Source organism: Haliotis cracherodii, unplaced genomic scaffold (assembly GCF_022045235.1).
Source record: "Haliotis cracherodii isolate W230 unplaced genomic scaffold, xgHalCrac1.p SCAF_3, whole genome shotgun sequence".
NCBI classification, from domain to species: Eukaryota; Metazoa; Mollusca; class Gastropoda; order Lepetellida; family Haliotidae; genus Haliotis; species Haliotis cracherodii.
Window position 1 is genome coordinate 60108220 of NW_027266286.1, and position 20630 is coordinate 60128849.

Consider the following 20630-nt stretch of genomic DNA (forward strand, 5'->3'; position numbering starts at 1 on the left):
GCTTCGGCGTGACGAGCGAATGCTTTAACCTCTATGCAACCCCAGCGACCCTAAGAGTTGATACTTGACCTAGATGAACATTTCATGTCGTCTGAAACTTCAAGGACACAAAACGTCTGTTGTATTTATTTGTTTGTTGTTTAACACAACACTCAGCAATATCCCAGCTATATGACGGCGGTCTGCAAATAATCTAATCTGGACCAGACAGCCAGTGACTGATATCATGAGCATCGATCCACGCAATTAGAATACGATGACATGCATCAGCCAAGTCAGCGAGCCTTATCATCATATCCTGTTAGTCGCCTCTTACAACAAAGCATGTGCTGCTAAGATCAATTCTAACCCGGTTCTTGCCTGTGAATACAAATTCATCTCGTGAACATATTGGTGATTATTGCATTTTAAGAGGATTTATTTGCCTACGGCAGGACGTTTTGCCCGAATTGACCGACCTCAGTGTTATAGCAAGGTAAAGGAACGGGAAGAATAAAGCACCAATAAGAGTATTCCCTGTGTAAAGTGAGGTGAGGTGAGGTGAAATGGAGTTTAACGTCGCGTCCAAGATTATTGCCCTTATGTAACGACGTGTGTGTGTGTGTGTGTGTGTGTTTTGTGTGTGTGTGTGTGCCGATTTATAGTGCAAGCCCACTGAGATACCATGCCACAGTTTAACATGAATACTCCACTCAGATACAGTGTACTGACTCCGAGCCGACCAGTCCTTGTTTTTAGCCCCTTAATGCCGATCGCCAGACAGGGTAACAACAAGTACTATCTTTTGGTTTGACGCAGCCGGGGATCGAACCCTGGACCCGTCGCTCTCCGGGTGGACGCTATACCACTAGACTACGGAGGCGGTCCTGTGTAAAGTGAGTAATTATGTGTTGGTGTAAAAGAATAATGATATAACATTGCTCCTTACTGCTTTAAATCCAAGATCCCCTCTATGAAATCCAAGCTGTAAAACTTAAACGGATAGGATGACAACAATAGCGTAAAGTACACGGCAGGTGTGTTCACATATCAAATACCTCCAACTGAAACAGCTAACTCCAACAGCCACCCGTGGAGAAATGTTGTCAGCCTCAGAGGATAATGCTGCTTTCTTAACCACTGACCCGATCCCGCTAGTCGCCTCTTACGACAGGCATGGGTTGCTGAAGACCAATTCTAATCTTCTCGGGGCGAGTCTGTTGTGTATCCATGCATAGATTACTTTATATTAAGTTACGAGTTAGAATAGAGTTGACGCCAATGGAGCTTTGCCTTAAAGAGTACGACAAGACGGGCACCTCTACATCCACGGGACCCTTAAGGATCCGGGGTAGAATCGGTCTTCAGCAACCAATGTTTGCCTAAAAGGCGACTATGCTTGTCGTAAGAAGAGACTAACGGAATCGTGTGGTCAGGCTCGCTGATTTGGTTGAAGCATGTCATCGATCCCAATTGCGCGGATTGATGCTTATGATATCAATCACTGGTTTGTCTGGTCCAGACTCGATTATTTACTACATATACCTGGAATATTGCTGAGTGCGGCGTTAAACAACAAACCAACCAACCATCGTCCACGAAGACTGAAGCGAATGTCAGACACATCATGGCTGACTATAAATACTCGAATCTGGAGCGGCAAACGGGTTCATATAGCATCAGCAATGATCACTCGGCTAGGGCTGAATGACATACATTCATGTCAAACAGGTGCTCGATAAACTCCTCACAGTGAACGCTCAAGGTTATAGATATGTCGCAATACGGGAGCAGTGCACTGCATAAACCTGTTATCTCCCATCTTCCCGAGGCAAGAGAGTTAACTGACTATACAAGTCCAGTTTCCACCCTTGCCGAGTTAGGCTGGAATTATGGAGTTACATTTTGGCTGGACTAACGAGTCTGTGCATAGTCCAATCAAAATCGCACAACGAAATCGAAATCAGTTTCGTAAACTGTCGTGCAGTTTTCGGCCGACTGCAGGATTTTTAAAACATGTGCACCGCAAACTCGTTGTCAACAGATATTTTCCAAATCTTTTCATGTTTTTAATCAAGGTGCTCACGTGAGTTGATGCATTTCGCCATGTAAGACCCGTTTTATCGCAATATAGACCTCGTCGATCGTCTTGACTGGGAGCCACTGTTTTGTTTGAATGAAGTAAATGGAAGTGATCCGAGAGGTGGAATCTGATTGGTCTGAAGGAGAGGCTTAGAAGGGACATAACTCGTAATAGCCACTGGTGGCGCTATGATCGAGCCCGGGAATTCCAGCCTAGTTCGGCAAGGGTGGAAACTGGACTTTTAAAGTCAGTTCACTCTCTTGCCTCGGGAAGATGGTTTCCTCTAGGTATTGTTTCTTCTTTGCTGGTCAGTCCAACAGACTCTATATAGAGTGAGTGAGTATGATTATATGGCGCTTTTAGCAATATTACAGTAATATCACGACAGGGGACACCAGAAATGGGCTTCACACATTGTACCCATGTCGGGAATCGAACCCGGGTCTTCGGCGTGACGAGCGAACGCTTAAACCACTAGGCTATCCGACCACCCCGCTCTGTACAGAGGTAGTGTCTCCAAATATCACCATGTGCCTAACAACGTCTACACAGAAGAACATCTTTTTAAGAGACGCAATCCTTCACACAGATGCCAAGGTTTATGTATACAAATTTCGTGTTTACCCTCCACTGTATTATACTATCTGTACTTGTTAACATTAAGTCTTTACAGATATGTCAAACATTTTACTTGTTAATACCTTAATCTTAAGTATAGTTTTTACTTTGCAACCTTTCGTCCACTAAACGAATTACTGAAAAAGTGAGTGAGTTGGGTTTAACGCTGCTTTGAACACTATTCCAGATATATCACAGCATGTCAACTTGATGTGGGAGGAAAGCCCGAGGTGATATAGGTCCTAGACGTTTACCGCTTTTGTTAAACCCACGATCACGGGTATGGTGCTGACAAACATCGAAACATAATAGAGACGAACCGAGATTCGAACCCACAATAGTAAAGGTTTCTTGCGTTGTCAAGGGACGCAACTCTGCACGCGGCACCTAAGACGACTGGTTCAGAGCTGATTATGAAAACAGAGCCTATTGTGATACTATCACAGAAACAGCGTATGCTTTTGAAACAATTCAACAAATTTGACAGCATAGTATTTGTATCAACAGTTAACGTGAAAATCCTAATTCATACTTTTATCCTCTTACTATCCTATTACTAATTGTGTTTGCACATGCGTTCATTGTGTTGTAGAGGCGGTCGGGTAGCCTAGTGGTTAAAGCGTTCGCTCGTCACGTCGAAAACCTGAGTTCGATTCCCGACATGGGTACAATGTGTGAAGCCCATTTCTGGTGTCCCCCGCCGTGATATTGCTGCAATGTTGCTAAAAGCAGCGTAAAACAATACTCACTCACTCATCAACTCTTAGGTGCCTGCATCCGATAAAGAAACTATTAACGAAGGACATTATTTAATATTGTTGCTCCAACAACTCGCATTAGACATGACATTAGATGAATATTGATAAAACGCTTCATATCGTTGTTCTAATTACGTACATATGTCATTCTGACCTTGACCGCTTGCGAAGCCTACAAAATCAGTATAACCCAGTTGTTATCCATAAAATTGTGTCTACCTTGCTAAAAGCTGCGTAAAACCATACTCACTCAATCACTCGTTGTATTGTGTCAATGTAAAGGAAGTGTTTTACTTTGCCTACTGATGTTAAAACGCCTTTAATTCTCGATGTTCCATAATCTGACCTGTGTTACGGCTGTCCCATATAATGACGAAACTGTACTCGGTGTTTCGGCATACACAGTGTGTAAACAGAGGCAACAATCTCTCTCACACTTATTGTGCGAGCCAAGATATAGAGTGTTTCTCCCGTGAACAAACTATGCATGTCGCAACACCGAGTACAGTTTCCTCATTATAAGGGACGCCATTGCCCCCATTACTGTGTTGGTGTGCGGAACAGTGTAACTTGGTCGCTCTTTTTTTATAGAGACCAGCCAATATACATATATAAATATTTTCTAAGAAAGTGCTGACCAAACGTACATTTATCATTGTTACATTGTGGAAATAACTTTAAATAAAAGCGTCAACGTTCTTTCCATAAGCATAAGACATTTCTGCTGAAGGCAAAGTCCATTGTACAGTTCCGACTATGTCATTAGCATGTGGTTAGCATGTGTTTATGAATCACTATAAAATAGGAATCTCACTAGGTATTTGCGAATAGGTCAACGTATCCTGCCACACGTAGCACCCTCACAAACACATGCAAAGGCAAGTCAAGTATTCACATGAAAATGGATCCATTATATCCCCGACAGTATGCAAAATAACACAATAGTATTACACCCTCGGGCCTACTCCAGCAAACTAATACTTCCATGAACAGGTTACTATCTTGGCATGTCCTTTTCTATGAAGTCTTTGTCTATGACGTCTTCTGCGCATCCCGTTGACATCGCCCGAGTCAAGCCGAATTAACTGTGCCATATATATAGTTTCTGTTTGCTCCAAATTGATGAATTTGGTATTGAAATATATATCAAATCAGTGTTAATGAGTGAGTGAGTGAGTGAGTTGGGTTTAACGCCGCTTTTAACAGTATTCCAGTCATATCACAGCGTGTCAGCTTAATGTGTGAGGAAAGCCCCAAGTGAAACCAGTTTGCTTCAGCATGACCATCTAATTGTTCTATATATTCTGTATGGAATAAAGCCATGTTGTGAAAGGGCAATTCTAGATCTAGTTGTCACTCAATCTGTTTTGAAACAGGAAAAAAGGTTTGAAAATGACTCAGACTGAAAACCTATACACGTTAGAGAGAGCCAGTGAGTGAATTATGTTTAACGCCGCTTTGAACACCAGTTTAGTTATGTGACGTTGTGTCAGCTTCATGAGAGAGCAAAGCCCGAAATGATGAGAGATTGAAAGAGAGATTCATTGACTGAATCGCCGGAATATGTAGCTTTAAAGAAATGTAAAGCTCGTAGGATACACGGGTCAATATTTTATAAATGTTTTTTTTGTTAAAAGATATGTATTCCTGTGACCGAATGAGTCTCGTGAGAGCACCCTGGTAATTCCGTCACTTAGTAATGAGGAGATGTATGTCAGGCTGCAGGTAACAGTCCAGCTTCCCTTCAACTGAAAATATAGCAAAAGAAAGGTCACCCAAGTAACATTACATGAAAAGTTGTCATTTAAATATCTGGGTCATTTTTGTCAAAGTTTCTAAAATTCAACATTATCTGGAAAAATGGAGCTTGATGATATAAAACCAAAGCACATGACAATAAAACCGATCTCCCAAACGCATCACGGGAACGGCCATGGTAACCCGATGCACGTGAGTTCCGTGCAAATTGAAATGCACATGCGCTCCCCCATTTCTTGCCCTATAAAATCCACCCAGATCGGATAACATTCATTCGTTATTGAATTGCTACCACATGCCAAGATTGACAAGAAATCAGCGACACCAAGCCCTTGGACGTTTGCAAGCTGGACAAACCGCCCAGCAAGTAGCCAATGCATTTCTAGTCCACGTAAGGACCATATACAGGCTCCAGCAACGGTACCAGACCACCAAGACTACAGGGACCGTCCACGTAGTGGAAGACCAAGGGTCACCACCCAACGTCATGATCGTCAGATTGATTGTGTGACGGCATCTTCAAGATCGCTTTGTTACTGCTGTGGAAACTGCTCGACAGACCATGGGGACACACCAGCGACACATTAGTGCGGACATCGTGCGTCAACGATTGACGAGCAGACACAACACAGCACCAGCATTGGCGCCACCAGCAGTGGTGTGGGATGGAATTGGTCTTGCACAGAGGGTCGGCCCTGTGGTCTTCCAGAACATCGGTCCAGACCACACCCCATACCTCATGTGCCACGTCGCCGCAACCACGAGTTTTAGCATGATGACGCCCGTGCCCACACTGCGAGAGAAACAAGAGACTTCCTCCACCAGAATGGCATCAGAACCACGCAGTGGCCTACCCTCAGTCCCGATTTAAATCCCATTGAGCACCTGTGGGACGAGATTCAAAGACGGCTGAATGACGTCCGACCAAGGCCGACAACTGCAGCTGAACTGCGTCAGACGTTCCTCAGAGTGTGGGCTCAAGTGCCTATGGCCCTCATCAACCGCCTCATCCATTCCATGTATCGACGTTGCACGGCGGTCATCAATGCACATGGCGGACACACGAGATACTGACTTGTGATGCAATTTTCTCAGAGACTGGTGTTGTGTTCCACTTTAAGAACATTTGACACTTTAATTTCAACCTTGATTATCAGTTTTGCCAAGTTTCATCTTTTTCATATGTCTCAAAGTATGTTTACAGTGTTTGGACAAATAAGGTTTCTCATATATCTATCCATGGTGACGTTTCTTTTGCGGTTCAGTATATATAGCTGAAAAAAGCTAACTCTGAGTCCACTCGAACGAACGACATGCGCACTGTTCAGCTGACTCATTCTGTAAACTTTGATAAACCTGCTGTGCTATAAGTGAGGGCTGCATATGTGCGACTCGACAGTTGTACTTTGTCTCGCTCTCGTGTCGGGTTATAGACGGATTGGAAACTAGCGTAAGACAATGTGGGACTGTGGAGTTACAACAGTTGCCTTATTTCTAGCTGGTGTGCTGGCTGTGTTGTGGCTGTCGACGCGGCGGCGTTCTGGACTTCCCCCAGGGCCCCCTCTCCTCCCGTTTGTGGGGAACGCCCTGTCTATGGGCTCTGATCCCCGGGTAACGTTTAAGAACCTCCGACAGAAGTATGGCGACATCTTTAGTGTGTATGTCTTCCACCAGCCCCTCATAGTCCTCAACGGCTACAATGCTATAAAGGAAGCCATTGTCAAGAACGCCGACGTCTTCTCACACAGACCACATTCTTTTGTAACTGATTTTATAGCACGGGGAAAAGGTACGTTCCTTTTATATTTGAGCCGAATTCAAGGTTTTGTAATTGTGATTCTAAAAATTCATTAACACTTCTGATCCGATTTCAAACATGGCCGCCACGACCGCTATGTTAAAAATGTTAATTGTGCCAATTACTATCATTCCTGAATGCATCATCATAAAATGTTTTACGAAGTATTAAGTAGGCGGTAAGCATATGTTACCACGTGTTGGTTTGGATGTTGACTTTAAGGAATTCCAGTTTTATATATGCAGAATAGTAGAGGTTTCTCTGCATATATACATTGAAGAAGAAACTGTATGTAGTTTTTATTGATTTTAAAAAGGATTGTCATTATGTCAACTGAGCAAAGCTATGGACATTATTGTCTTCCTAAGAGATAAATCGTAAAATGTTGGGGGCATTACAGAGTGTATGCCGATCAGTTAAAGCATATGTTAAATGTAATAGATTCCACAGATTTTATTGATTGTCCATTTAAGTTGTCAATCGTTTAAGACAAGGTTGTATGCTGAGCCCTATGTTATTCTCATTATTTAAAAATGAATTAGCTACAGATGTTTTGACACGTGGAACTCATGGGATTCAACTCTATCCAGATATAGTAGAAGTATTATTGTTATTTGATGATGATGTAAGTATGGTCTCTGATAACGTTTATGTAGTTTACAGCGTCAGATAAATATTCTAGATTTTTAGTATATTAGATTGCAGATGAGTGGGGAATGACTGTTACCTTACAAAAATCTTAGGCTGTTTTCAGAAGAGGAGGAATCTTAAAATAAAGAAATGTGGTATTATAGAGGACAGGTTTTAGAGGTTGTTAATACTTATAGATATCTAGGATTAGTCTTCGCTTGTAAGTTTAGTCTAAGTAATCCTGGGGCTACTACCTGAGAATTAATGAAGGTAGGTGGCATAAAATTGATGTATGCATGAGAAACTGCCCTTTGTGTTATCGAGGTATAGAGGATGAATATCCTGTTTTACTTGCATGTGTTACGACTGATGCTATTAGAAGAAAATATGTACCAAGGCCATGTATCACTAATGTAAATATTCATACATTTAGAAAGATACTTGACAAAACGATGCAGAACAAATAAAATCATTATGCCTGTATATTTATCTTTCATATGGAAGAAGAAAGTATTTGTAAAACAATTATGTACATTGCTACTTCATGTAAATTGTTGTTTGTATGTTGGCCTATGGCCTTCATACATATCAAAGTATTGATTTACTGATATTCATTCTAATATTGGCTTATAAATCCAGGTCTGATGTAGTGAATGTATTACTTTTTACGTAATAGGCATGTGACGGCGCAGCAAGAGAGGGGATCTCCCCATTATTTACACGTCCCATTTGTCACACACCTTAAAACAACACAGGTCAGGGCTGAAGGCACTGACTGGTCTATGTTAGCTACAAATTAGAATGGAGTGATCCAAGAATAGTAGACAAGTAATCTTGTACTTATATATATATATATATATATAAATACTGCAGAAAAGTAAACTTGGTACTTTATTTATGGGAAGATTATGCACACAAAGACAGATATTATAAATATATTAATTAAAATTATTTATAAGCACTGGTAGTAGCACTGATTAATTGAATTGAATGTTTCTGAATAGTCAAAGTTCATCACCATATAGTCATTGAAGCCCTCAACATGGGGAACTTCAGGTGTCTCATCCATGGCGTCTAAGCACTTAAGCATCCTAGCAATGGTTTATCTCGCCCAGAATTGTGATCTTAACATAAATAAATTACAAGTGACTCTGTTGCATTTGATTGGCTATCCAAGCAATTGTTATATTTTAAAACAAGAGAGTTAAGTTGCATTATTGGGCAGATTGATGTCGTTGACTTTATATCGTTGTCCACCTTTTTGTCTAATGATTAAAAAGCCAATCTATGAAACTATTATCGCGGATTGTATTTTTTTATATAATAATTTGCTTCAATATTGACATATAGTATGATGAATTCAATTTTGCCTTATCGCAACATATTATTTCGTGACTTTACTCAGCAATTTCTGCATGTTCACTTGTGAAATTTGATAGGCAGTAAATATGTAGTATTCTAAGAAGAACGTTTGATTTTATTTTTCATCTTTAACCATCCCATACCATTGTGATAATGATAAATTTTGTGATAAAATAACGTTTAACCTTGACTCATACAAATTTTCGTGTACTAGAGCATTTGAGGTCATGTGAAAGCTTTACGCGAGGTGGAAACTTGAAGATTTTAAAACGTTTCATGCAGTAAGCCAATCCGAGGACATCGTGAAGGTGAAAAAGAATGTCGAATATCCAGCAGTTTTACATATTGTGATTATGATAGTGATACGAAATGAATACAATAATTACTGTAAATATACATTTCCTAGCCCTCTCGTAAATAATATTTCCTTTTGCAGACCATATTTACACCAATTCTTACCGTTATACATTATGATATTGTCATAGGGGCTTACACGTGCATTGATTTTCGTCTGAAATGCATTGTATCTAAACTTGGCGATTCTATAAAGCTGGCCCCTGTCACACGTGTCTTGCGAGCGAATCAGGACAGAAAGCAAGGACTGAGCATATATCACACTCACGAACAAACGTAAAAGATACAACTGGACCATATTTTTTCCGTGTGTGTGTTTTTTTTTCAGGTGAAAAATTGGCTTGCCTTTGCATGTGTTAGTGACGGGTGCCACCGGTGGGGCAGGATACATGTACGCTCACCTTTTCGCGAACACCTGGTATCATCAATATTTGATGGTGATTCATAAACATATGCTCATGTAGTGGAATCCTACAATCGACTCTGCGCTTATGTGTGAGTGAGTGAGTGGGGTTTAACACCGCTTTTAACAGTATTCCAGTTATATAACGGCGTGTCAGCTTAATGTGGGAGGAAAGCACGGAGTGATGCAGATCTCAGACGTTTACCACTTCGGTGAAACCCACGAGCACGGGTATGGTGCTGACAAACCTAGAAACATAATCGGGACGAACCGGGATTCGAACTCACAATAATAGGTTTCTGGCGTGCCCTAGGGACGCAACTCTGCACAGCGAATCGCGGCGCCTTAGAGGACTGGGACACCCGTGCCCCCTCTTATGTGTGAGATGAAATGGGGATTAACGCCGCTTTTAAGATAATTGCAACCATAAGATGGCGTGCACGCAGGTGTGTGTGTGTGTGTGTGTGTGTGTGTGTGTGTGTGTGTGTGTGTGTGTGTGTGTGTGTGTGTTGCTGCATGTACGGACTTATGCCGATTTTATGGTGCTAGCCCACTGAGATCCCATGCCGCAGTTTAACATAAATAACCCACTCATACACAGTGTACTGACTCCACTCCGACCCGACCAGCCCTTGTTTTATCCAATTAATTTCTCAAGGTAGGGTAACAAGTACCATTTATAACGACTTTTGGCATGACATGGCCCGGGATCGAACCAACGACTCCGCTCTCCGGGCGGACGCTCTATCCACTAGACCACGGAGGCGGTCAGATTGCCTATAATATGGAAATAAGTTTCGTTACTTTTATATATTATCATAGGCTTATAGGCGTCAAACTCATCTACATGTAAAAGCTCCTCTGCAATCTCCCAAATCAAACAACTGCTACCCTTAACACTTAGTACTAACTGCTACTCCAACCAAACTATCACCATCTGCTCATACCTTATACTCCAACCATCCTATCACCATCTGCTCATACCATATATTACAACTAACCTATCACCATCTGCTCATACCTTATACTCCAACCAACCTATCACCATCTCCTTATACCTTACACTCCAACCAACCTATCACCATCTGCTCATACCTTATACTCCAACCAACTTTCACCATCTGCATATACCTTATACTCCAACCAACTTATCAACATCTGCTCATACCTTATACTCCAACCAACCTATCACCATCTGCATATACCTTATACTCCAACCAACTTTCACCATCTGCATATACCTTATACTCCAACCAACCTATCACTATCTGCATATACCTTATACTCCAACCAACTTTCACCATCTGCATATACCTTATACTCCAACTAACCTTTCACCATCTGCTCATACCTTATACTCCAACCAACCTATCACCATCTGCATATACCTTATACTCCAACCAACCTATCACTATCTGCATATACCTTATACTCCAACCAACTTTCACCATCTGCATATACCTTATACTCCAACTAACCTTTCACCATCTGCTCATACCTTATACTCCAACCAACCTAACACCATCTGCATATACCTTATACTCCAACCAACCTATCACTATCTGCATATACCTTATACTCCAACCAACTTTCACCATCTGCATATACCTTATACTCCAACTAACCTTTCACCATCTGCTCATACCTTATACTCCAACCAACCTATCACCATCTGCATATACCTTATACTCCAACCAACCTATCACCATCTGCATATACCTTATACTCCAACCAACCTTTCACCTTCTGCATATACCTTATACTCCAACCAACCTATCACCATCTGCATATACCTTATACTCCAACCAATCTATCACCATCTGCATATACCTTATACTCCAACCAACCTATCACCATCTGCTCATACCTTATACTCCAACCAACTTTCACCATCTGCATATACCTTATACTCCAACTAACCTTTCACCTTCTGCATATACCTTATACTCCAACCAACTTATCACCATCTGCATATACCTTATACTCCAACCAACCTATCACCATCTGCATATACCTTATACTCCAACCAACCTATCACCATCTGCATATACCTTATACTCCAACCAACCTATCACCATCTGCATATACCTTATACTCCAACCAACCTATCACCATCTGCCCCTCCCTGCTATTCCCACCAACCTTTCGCCGTCCTCTTCCACCTGCTACTCCATCCAATCTTTCACTATATGGAGGTTTAATGGACTTATTCGATGACCACGAAATTTCATTTGGAACCCACGGCATAAGCTGGAAGTTTCAAATGTTAACTTCACCGCCATCGAATACTCATTAAAACAAAATGGAAATTAATATTGACACGGAGAATGTGGATAATTAAATTGAAATTAAATCTTTAAAACTATTTTTTTTTCTGATAATATTGACAAAACTTAATTTTCATTTCCAGTAGTATCCATTTCACCAAGCCGAATGGCAATTTGGGATGGCGAAAATAAATGATAAATATCAAGAAAGGTATTCGCGTGAAGTGAAGAGTCCAGGAAATGTCCTTCTTCGATGCCCATTTAATCAACCTATCAGACTGAAGCACACACTTCCATTTTTAAAAAGAAATTATTGATTAAGGTTTTTGAAAATTGGAACTTTCTGTCCTACATGTTTCACAGTGAATATTTGGAGCGTTCTTGTATACCCCTTCAAAAGCGATTTGTGGCTTTGGTTGTTATTTGATAATAATTCATTTGGCAGGTTCTTCCAGTGTAAGTAAACTGGCGTCTTCTTATTGTGTTCGTATCACTAATCCTGCTGTGTTTTATCCATGTGAAGAGCTTAGAGCAATAAGGGCCAATGTCATGTGGAGTTCATTTTGAGAAAAGTAATAAAAACCATAACGTTATGTCTGCCAATAAAAAAAATTTATTCACCGACAAATTCCTCAACACATTCTGACAGCAGACATAAATGTTGCTATAAAAATTTTAAAAAAAAACATTCAAAAAAGGAAATAAACTTTCGTTTTTAATTTGTGTGAGGGCGGAAAGAGTCAATGTCGGTATTTTGGCTCCTTTTACCCTCAGGCATTTGCATGGGATTTAACATGTGAGATTGATTAAACTACTAATGAAAGCATAATTTTGTCGCTCTTGTAAATGATTTAAACTAATGCTAACTTTGTTGAAATAGTTGACACATAATAATAATGTTTATCATATAATGGGTAGGTTTCTCGGCAGGATAAAGCCAACGGATAAAAACGATATCCGTTGGGGTCATATGCGGATAGAGATGCAAATATCAAAGGTCAAGTAGGGACTACTTTCACTGTTTACAAACAACATGGCGTCGCCCTTGTCATTCGGCGATCGAGTCAGAATTAACCATCGGGAATCTGGATAAACTAAAGGGATAATTGCTATCATTATCAAAAGAACAGTCTAATATACTGAAATTCAGTGTCTAACTGTGATGTAGCTAAGGCATTTTTTAACTTTTGGCAACTTTGGAGATATAAGTTTCGAAACAATTTTGCGAGGGCACTAGGCCCAGCCAAGCGGGATCAGTAGCCATATCTGTGCTTGTAGAACTCTGCGGCTTTTCCACAAATTGAAATAGTTGGATTTGGCCGAAATATGTTTGAATTGTTACCTTGTTTCGTTTTGTCGCTCTGTGTACATCTGACTGTACTTGACGTTATGATAGGACAGACCGACTGTCAACAAAGTCTGAACGTGGCCGTTACGTCTCAAAGACTAGGGTTTGAGTAGCTTCCCTTTGACAAAGGGCAGTTACTCTAGCGGACAGACCGATGGATTGCCGCGAAATGCAAGTAAAAACAATTGTTGTTTTGCGTATATGTTGCTTCGCCACTGTATAAGAAACAGATTTTAGTTGGAGCTATATTGGCTACTGTCACAGTCCGAATGACACATCACTTACCCTGTGACGTAATAAATATTAATGCGCGCATTCCAGAAAAACTCGCAATGTTTCGGTAATGTTTGTGAGAGAGGGACAGCTATTTTCAAGCACAGAATTAAAGAATGACATTATATGATAAAGAGGTTATCATGCTTGTGTGTTTGGGGATGGTAAATATCCTGTATTAGGAATAAACACTATGTATATAGCTCGCCAAGGCTTGCTAAATACAATGTTTATCCCTAATGCAGGATATTTACCATCCCCAAACACACTCGCGTGATAACCTCTATTTACAAACTTTCAAAATCTCTTGAACACACCAGTATCAACCACACACGGGAATGAGAGCTGAAAGGGCCAAAATATAGCAAAGTGACTTTAGCCCTTTTGGAACATGACTTTGGCCCTTTTACAGAATTTTAAGAAGCAATATTTAAAAAAACCCATTTCAATGAAACATACAATAATTTTCATAGACAAGAACTCATAGATGTTATTTATGCAATAACATGCAAAAAGGGCCAAAGTGCATTTTGGCCCCTTTCGGCCCTAAGCTCTTCATCTGTGTTTTATTTTGTCGTGTTGGGGGGCCTTTTGCAATTATGGGTACCAGGGGCATTTATCATCTTTTGATGACTCTAATTATTGACTGAGGTTTCAGTCTCGTATACCGCTATCAAAGCGATTTTTTGGATTTGGTTGTTATTTGATATGATCATTTGGCAGGTTCTTCCTGTGTAAGTAAACTGGCGTTTTCTCATTGTGTTCAGGAGCACTGATCTTGTTGTGCTCTAGCCACGTGTTATCCACGTGAGGCACGAGTGGCCAAGTCCTCTGGGCATGTTTCCTTTAGGCATGCCACAAACCTATGATATGATGGCAGTTTCGAATCCCAGATTCGCCCAAACAGTGTTTCTATATTTGTCAGCAAAACCTACTGGTACCCATGGGTTTCACAAGGACCTGCTCCCACATCAAGCCAACACGCCATCATATATCTGAAATACTGTTGAAAGCGGCATCAAACCCAACTTGCTCACTCACTATTTTTGAGTAAATGATTTTGTTTGTTGTATTCTCCAAATAGGAGTTATCGGAACCTCCGGGGAAGTGTGGCATGAACAGAGGCGATTTGCTCTCAACACTCTGCGAGAGTTTGGGGTGGGAAGAACCGTCATGGAAGACAAGATAAACCAGGAAATCGCAGAGTTTGTGGCAGCCGTGGAGGACGAGAAAGGCCAGGGTTTTGACATTAAGCGTCTTGTGCATAACGCCGTGTCTAATGTCATCTGTTCCACTGTCTTTGGCAAACGTTTTGAATATACAGACCCTCTCTTCGTCACATTCCTAACAGCAATGGAAGAGAATTTTGAAAACACCACAGCATCTGGGTTATTGAACATATTTCCTCTTGTTCGATTTATGCCTGGAGATCCGTTCCGATTCAAGAAAACCATGAACAATATCGATATCGTGGACAATCTTCTGATTGATCCTTCAATTAAAGATCACATAAACAATCACGATGACGACAACCTGGACGACTTCATCCACGTATACCTGAAGGAAATGCGACTTCGCCAACAGAAACAAGACACCACCACGTTAGACTGTAAGTTGTAATTTATGGTATATACATTATGCATTTCCATAAGTCAGGGTTTTGTTGGATGTTTCCCGTCTATGATTTTAGCTCGCATGGGAAAAAATGGCGTTATTGCCTCTGTTAACATTTTAAATACAAATTATATCAGTACTTTTTCTTTGTTGATTCTACATCTCGAAATCACCGCTCTTAAGAGCACGAACTTTTTTGTGACATAAATACTATGTACTCGTGTAGGGTAAGGTAGATATCATTCAAAACTTCTTCAAACATAGGGTTCTGTAATGTCTCATTGTATAGGTACATTAAAAAATGTTTTTAGCTCACCTGACTGTACGTCAAGTGGACTTTAGTCGACGTCATGGTTCATGTTGTCGTCTGTAAACATCTTGGTGTATGTGTAACTAGAGTGAGTAAGTGAGTATGGTTTTACGCCGCTTTTAGCAATATTCCAGCAATACCACGGCGGGGGACACCAGAAATGGGCTTAACACATTGTACCCATGTCGGGAATCGAACCCGGGTCTTCGGCGTGACGAGCGAACGCTTTAACCACTAGGCTACCCGACCGCCCATGTGTATCTAGAAGTGGGATTCAACAATATTTTACTTATTTATTTGACCATAGCACTTTAACAGAGCTTCTCAATTCTTTCTAACTACATTTCCTCGCATTGTAAACGTCATCTAATCAGTAGCCAATGGGCCAGTGAAGGTTGTATTTCCTATGCTTATTCACACTAATCATGTCATCTGAACTTGTTCAAGAGGTTTGAACCGCAGCCATGATGTTAAAACTAATTATGGTTAAAAATCGGCTATTCTTGCTCATGACTTCATGAGGTTGTTCTCGGTATTGGAGTAGTAAGTGTGGTTTTACGCCGCTTTTAGCAATATTCCAGCAATATCACGACAGGGGACACCAGAAATGGGCTTCACACATTGTACCCATGTCGGGAATCGAACCCGGGTCTTCGGCGTGACGAGCGACCGCTTTAACCACTAGGCTACCCGACCGCCCCTCTCGGTATTGGACAGCTCCACCCAAACGTAGCGGTCCCCAACAACAATGTGTGTCTGCACGTGAAATCATAGACTGTGACGCGTGATCCAATTTCCATTGTAATCAGTCTCGTTGTTGACTCTGTCACGTAAACGTCTTGTGTTCGTACCTCTGTGTTGCATATATGTAGTTAGAAGCTGGTTTAAATCCACATCTGTTTTCGAAATATTTTCGATTTGGCATTTGTATTTTGGCCGTGTTCTTAAATTCGACATGAAATGTTGGCCCTGTAAACATTCTCTGAATTTGCCGAACCGAGGAAGCCAAACTTTCTGTTTTTGCATATTTACCTTTCACCTTGAAATTCGTGGGAATATGATTGTGTTGTTTCCGTCTTTGTATGTGTCATGGTACATCTGTCACGAAATAGTTTGAACACGGCACTGACATTCGGTTCCTGTTGGCAGTGGAGAATCTGGCTCGGACCATTGCTGATCTGTTCGTTGCTGGCACAGAGACAACGGCCACCACAATACGCTGGACACTGGTCTACTTCCTGAACTACCCTGATGTTCAGGAGAAGTGCTTTCAAGAAATCCAGGATAACGTTGGTCAGAGCAGACGGCCCTCCATGAAAGACAAGACGAACCTTCCCTACGTGGAGGCCACCATTTTGGAAGTGTTGAGACGCGCTGATATTGTTCCCACTGGTGTCCCTCACGCCGTTCCACATGATGTCCAGTTCAGAGGCTACACCTTCCCAAAAGGCGTCACGGTTATCACGAACCTTGATTCAGTCCTTCAAGACCCGGATGTATGGGGAGATCCGCAAACCTTTAGACCTAACCGTTTCCTTGACGACGCAGGCAAGATTCAAAAGACGGATGAATTCATCCCCTTTTCTCTGGGTGAGTTACAAAAAACGTGACATATCTTAATCCACCGAGGCCGCCTCCGTGGTCTAGCGGTATAGCGTCCGCCCGGAGAGCGGAAGGTCCGGGCGTCGATCCCCAACTGCGTCATACAAAAAGACGTTAAAAGATGGTACTTGTTGTTACCCTGTCTGGCGCTCTGCTTTAAGGGTCTAAAACAAGGACTGGTCGGCTCTGAGTCAGTATACTGTGTCTGTGTCGCGCGCACATGCACGTCGCTACACAAGTGCAATAATCTTGGACGCGACGTTAAAACCAATTTCACCACACCTAATCCATAGACTTATAGCGCCTCACATGTACACATACACGCACGCGCACGCACGCACACGCACGCACACAAATACACATACGATATTGACAATGTACTTTCTGTTGACATATTTCAAGGTCGAAGAGTTTGCCTGGGGGAGTCGATGGCCCGGATGGAGCTCTTCTTATTCCTCACTACCATGATCCAGAGGTTCAAGTTCCTCCCGGTGGACGGCCAGAAGCCGTCATTAGATGGGAAAATGGGATTTACACACATGCCACAACAGTTCCAAGTAAAGGCTGTTCCCCGGAACTAATACTGTTCGCATCAGTATAGGGGTCACAATCAACAATCTCAACAAGAAAAGAAAGTAACACCCTATAAATATTTCAGTGAAAGAGTGAGTTGGGTTTAACGCTGCTTTGAACAGTATTACAGTTACATCACGGCGTGGAAACCTGGGGCCGGGGTGGGGGCAGAAGTGATGCAGGTCTTACGTTTACTAATTCGGTGAAACCCACGAGCTACGGTATGGTCCTGACAAACCTAGAAACATATTCAGGGCGAACCAGGACTCGAACCCATAATCATATTAGGTTTTTGGCGTGCTCAAGGGACGCAAAACTACACAGCCAATCGCGGCACTTTAGACGAATTGGCCACAGCTGATTGTGAAAGCGTAGCCTATTGTAATACTATCATTGAAACAGTGTATGCTGTTGAAACGATTTAACAAAACGATCAGCATAGTATTTGTATCAACATTAGACGAGAAAATCTAAATTCATATGTGTACCCTGTTACTAATTGTGTATGCGGATGCGATGTCTTGTATCAATGTAAATGTAGTTTAACACGCACTTTTTCTTGTGCAACATGTTTTCTTTGTTTTTATGGTATATATACATACGAAATCATTACATTCCTAACTGCCCTAGAGTGGTGTACATGCCCTTAGAGCTCTTGCGCTCATTGTTTGCACCCGCTTGTTGCCGAAAAGCAAGGTTCCAGTCTCGCTCTATCCACCTATTTCCTCATATCGCATTTCGCTGTCGGTAACCGTTGACCTAATCCGTCTCACAGTCCCTGAACCATATTATGTTCCGCCCTCCTTTCTGTAATGCAAAATCCCTAAATGAAGCAAATCTACGTTTTCCGCAGGTTCAGGATTTCCCATCTCACTGGGGCTCCTTTTCAATATATCTCTATCAAAATTATATATTTTCTGAGACAAACGTTAGTCTAGCGTTGACACAGAGTCCTGCCTGTCGAGAGGGCCGGGGACAGGCCATCAGCAGATCGCTGACTAAGTTTCCGTGAAGCGAGGCATAAAGCACTTTGTGACAGCATGATAAATGGCGTGTCAGGCTACTGGAATAAACATACAGTAGCGCGGAAAAATAGGGCGGTAACTCTTATAGACAAGTATTGTGCATGGTTACATAAAACATGCGCACTCACAACGTCGTGGGTTTCAATTTTAACAATATATGCATGCCTCCACTGATCTCGTTCATTATAAAATAATATGACAACAATGTAACTATTACTTTAAAGAGATTAATTATGAAAAACATAACCTTGCTACTGTAGATTCCCTTCTATCTATCAGGTTTACCACAATGATTGAGTCAACTTTATACATCTTGTTCCTTGGAAACAATAACATATGTTTCAGGAAGTCATGGATGTAAAAACATATTGCTAGTTTTATTTTTATATGTTTGTTTTCTGCTTTGATATTACATAAATATTTACACTCGAATGTGTCATGTTCTTATTCCTGATTCTGAAGGTACCTCGTGATAATTACAATTTGCTTTACCTTCTGGACTACATCTGCACTTTATGACAGTTTGTTTGTTTGTTGTTTAACGCCGCACTAAGCAATATTCCAGCTATATTCCAACGGTGAATATAACACGCAGAAAAAAAGCTCTGTCGATATAAAACGCCGATTACAACCAACTGTGACTAACACGCAGATTACAACCAACTGTGACTATACCCAGATTACAACCAACTGTGACTGTAACACACAGATTACAATTAACTGTATATATAACACACAGATTACAACCAACTGTGACTATAACACAGATTACAACCAACTGTGACTAACACGCAGATTACAACCAACTGTGACTGTAACACACAGATTACAATTAACTGTATATATAACACACAGATTACACCCAACTGTGACTATAACACAGATTACAACCAACTGTGACTAACACGTAGTTTACACCCAACTGTGGATATAACACACGGATAACAACCAACTGTTACTATTACACAAAAATAACAACCAACTGTGACTAACACGTAGTTTACAATCAACTGTGGATATAACACACGGATAACAACCAACTGTTACTATTACACAAAAATAACAACCAACTGTGACTAACACGTAGTTTACAACCAACTGTGGATATAGCACGCGGATAACAACCAACTTTTACTATTACACAAAAATAACAACCAACTGTGACTAACACGTAGTTTACACCCAACTGTGGATATAGCACGCGGATAACAACCAACTTTTACTATTACACAAAAATAACAACCAACTGTGACTAACACGTAGTTTACAACCAACTGTGGATATAACACACGGATAACAACCAACTGTTACTATTACACAAAAATAACAACCAACTGCGACTAACACGTAGTTTACACCCAACTGTGGATATAGCACGCGGATAACAACCAACTTTTACTATTACACAAAAATAACAACCAACTGTGACTAACACGTAGTTTACAACCAACTGTGGATATAACACACGGATAACAACCAACTGTTACTATTACACAAAAATAACAACCAACTGCGACTAACACGTAGTTTACAATCAACTGTGGATATAACACACGGATAACAACCAACTGTGACTAACACGTAGTTTACAATCAACTGTGGATATAACACACGGATAACAACCAACTGTGACTATAACACACGGATTACAACCAACTGTGACGATAACACATTGATAACACCCAACTAGATATAATACGTAGATTTCAACCAACTGTGGATATGACACACAAATTACAACCAACTGTGACTTAACACGTAGATTACAACCAACTGAGGATATGACACACAGATAACCTTCTGTGGATATAACACGCAGAAAACAACCAAATGTGCCCAAGGTCCCTTACTGTATACACATTATACCCTAACTCA

At 41.1% G+C, this 20630-nt stretch overlaps 1 protein-coding gene across 1 annotated transcript; it reads left to right on the forward strand.

The window, feature by feature from the left end:
• Positions 1–6524: 6524 nt before the first annotated feature.
• LOC139473838 (cytochrome P450 2U1-like) lies at positions 6525–19181 on the forward strand. The gene is made up of 4 exons (XM_071256604.1): positions 6525–6985; positions 14716–15240; positions 16705–17145; positions 17560–19181. Exons 1-4 carry the CDS (start codon positions 6655–6657, stop codon positions 17736–17738), a joined length of 1476 nt encoding a protein of 491 aa, XP_071112705.1. The 5' UTR covers positions 6525–6654; the 3' UTR covers positions 17739–19181.
• The last annotated feature ends 1449 nt before the right edge of the window (positions 19182–20630 follow it).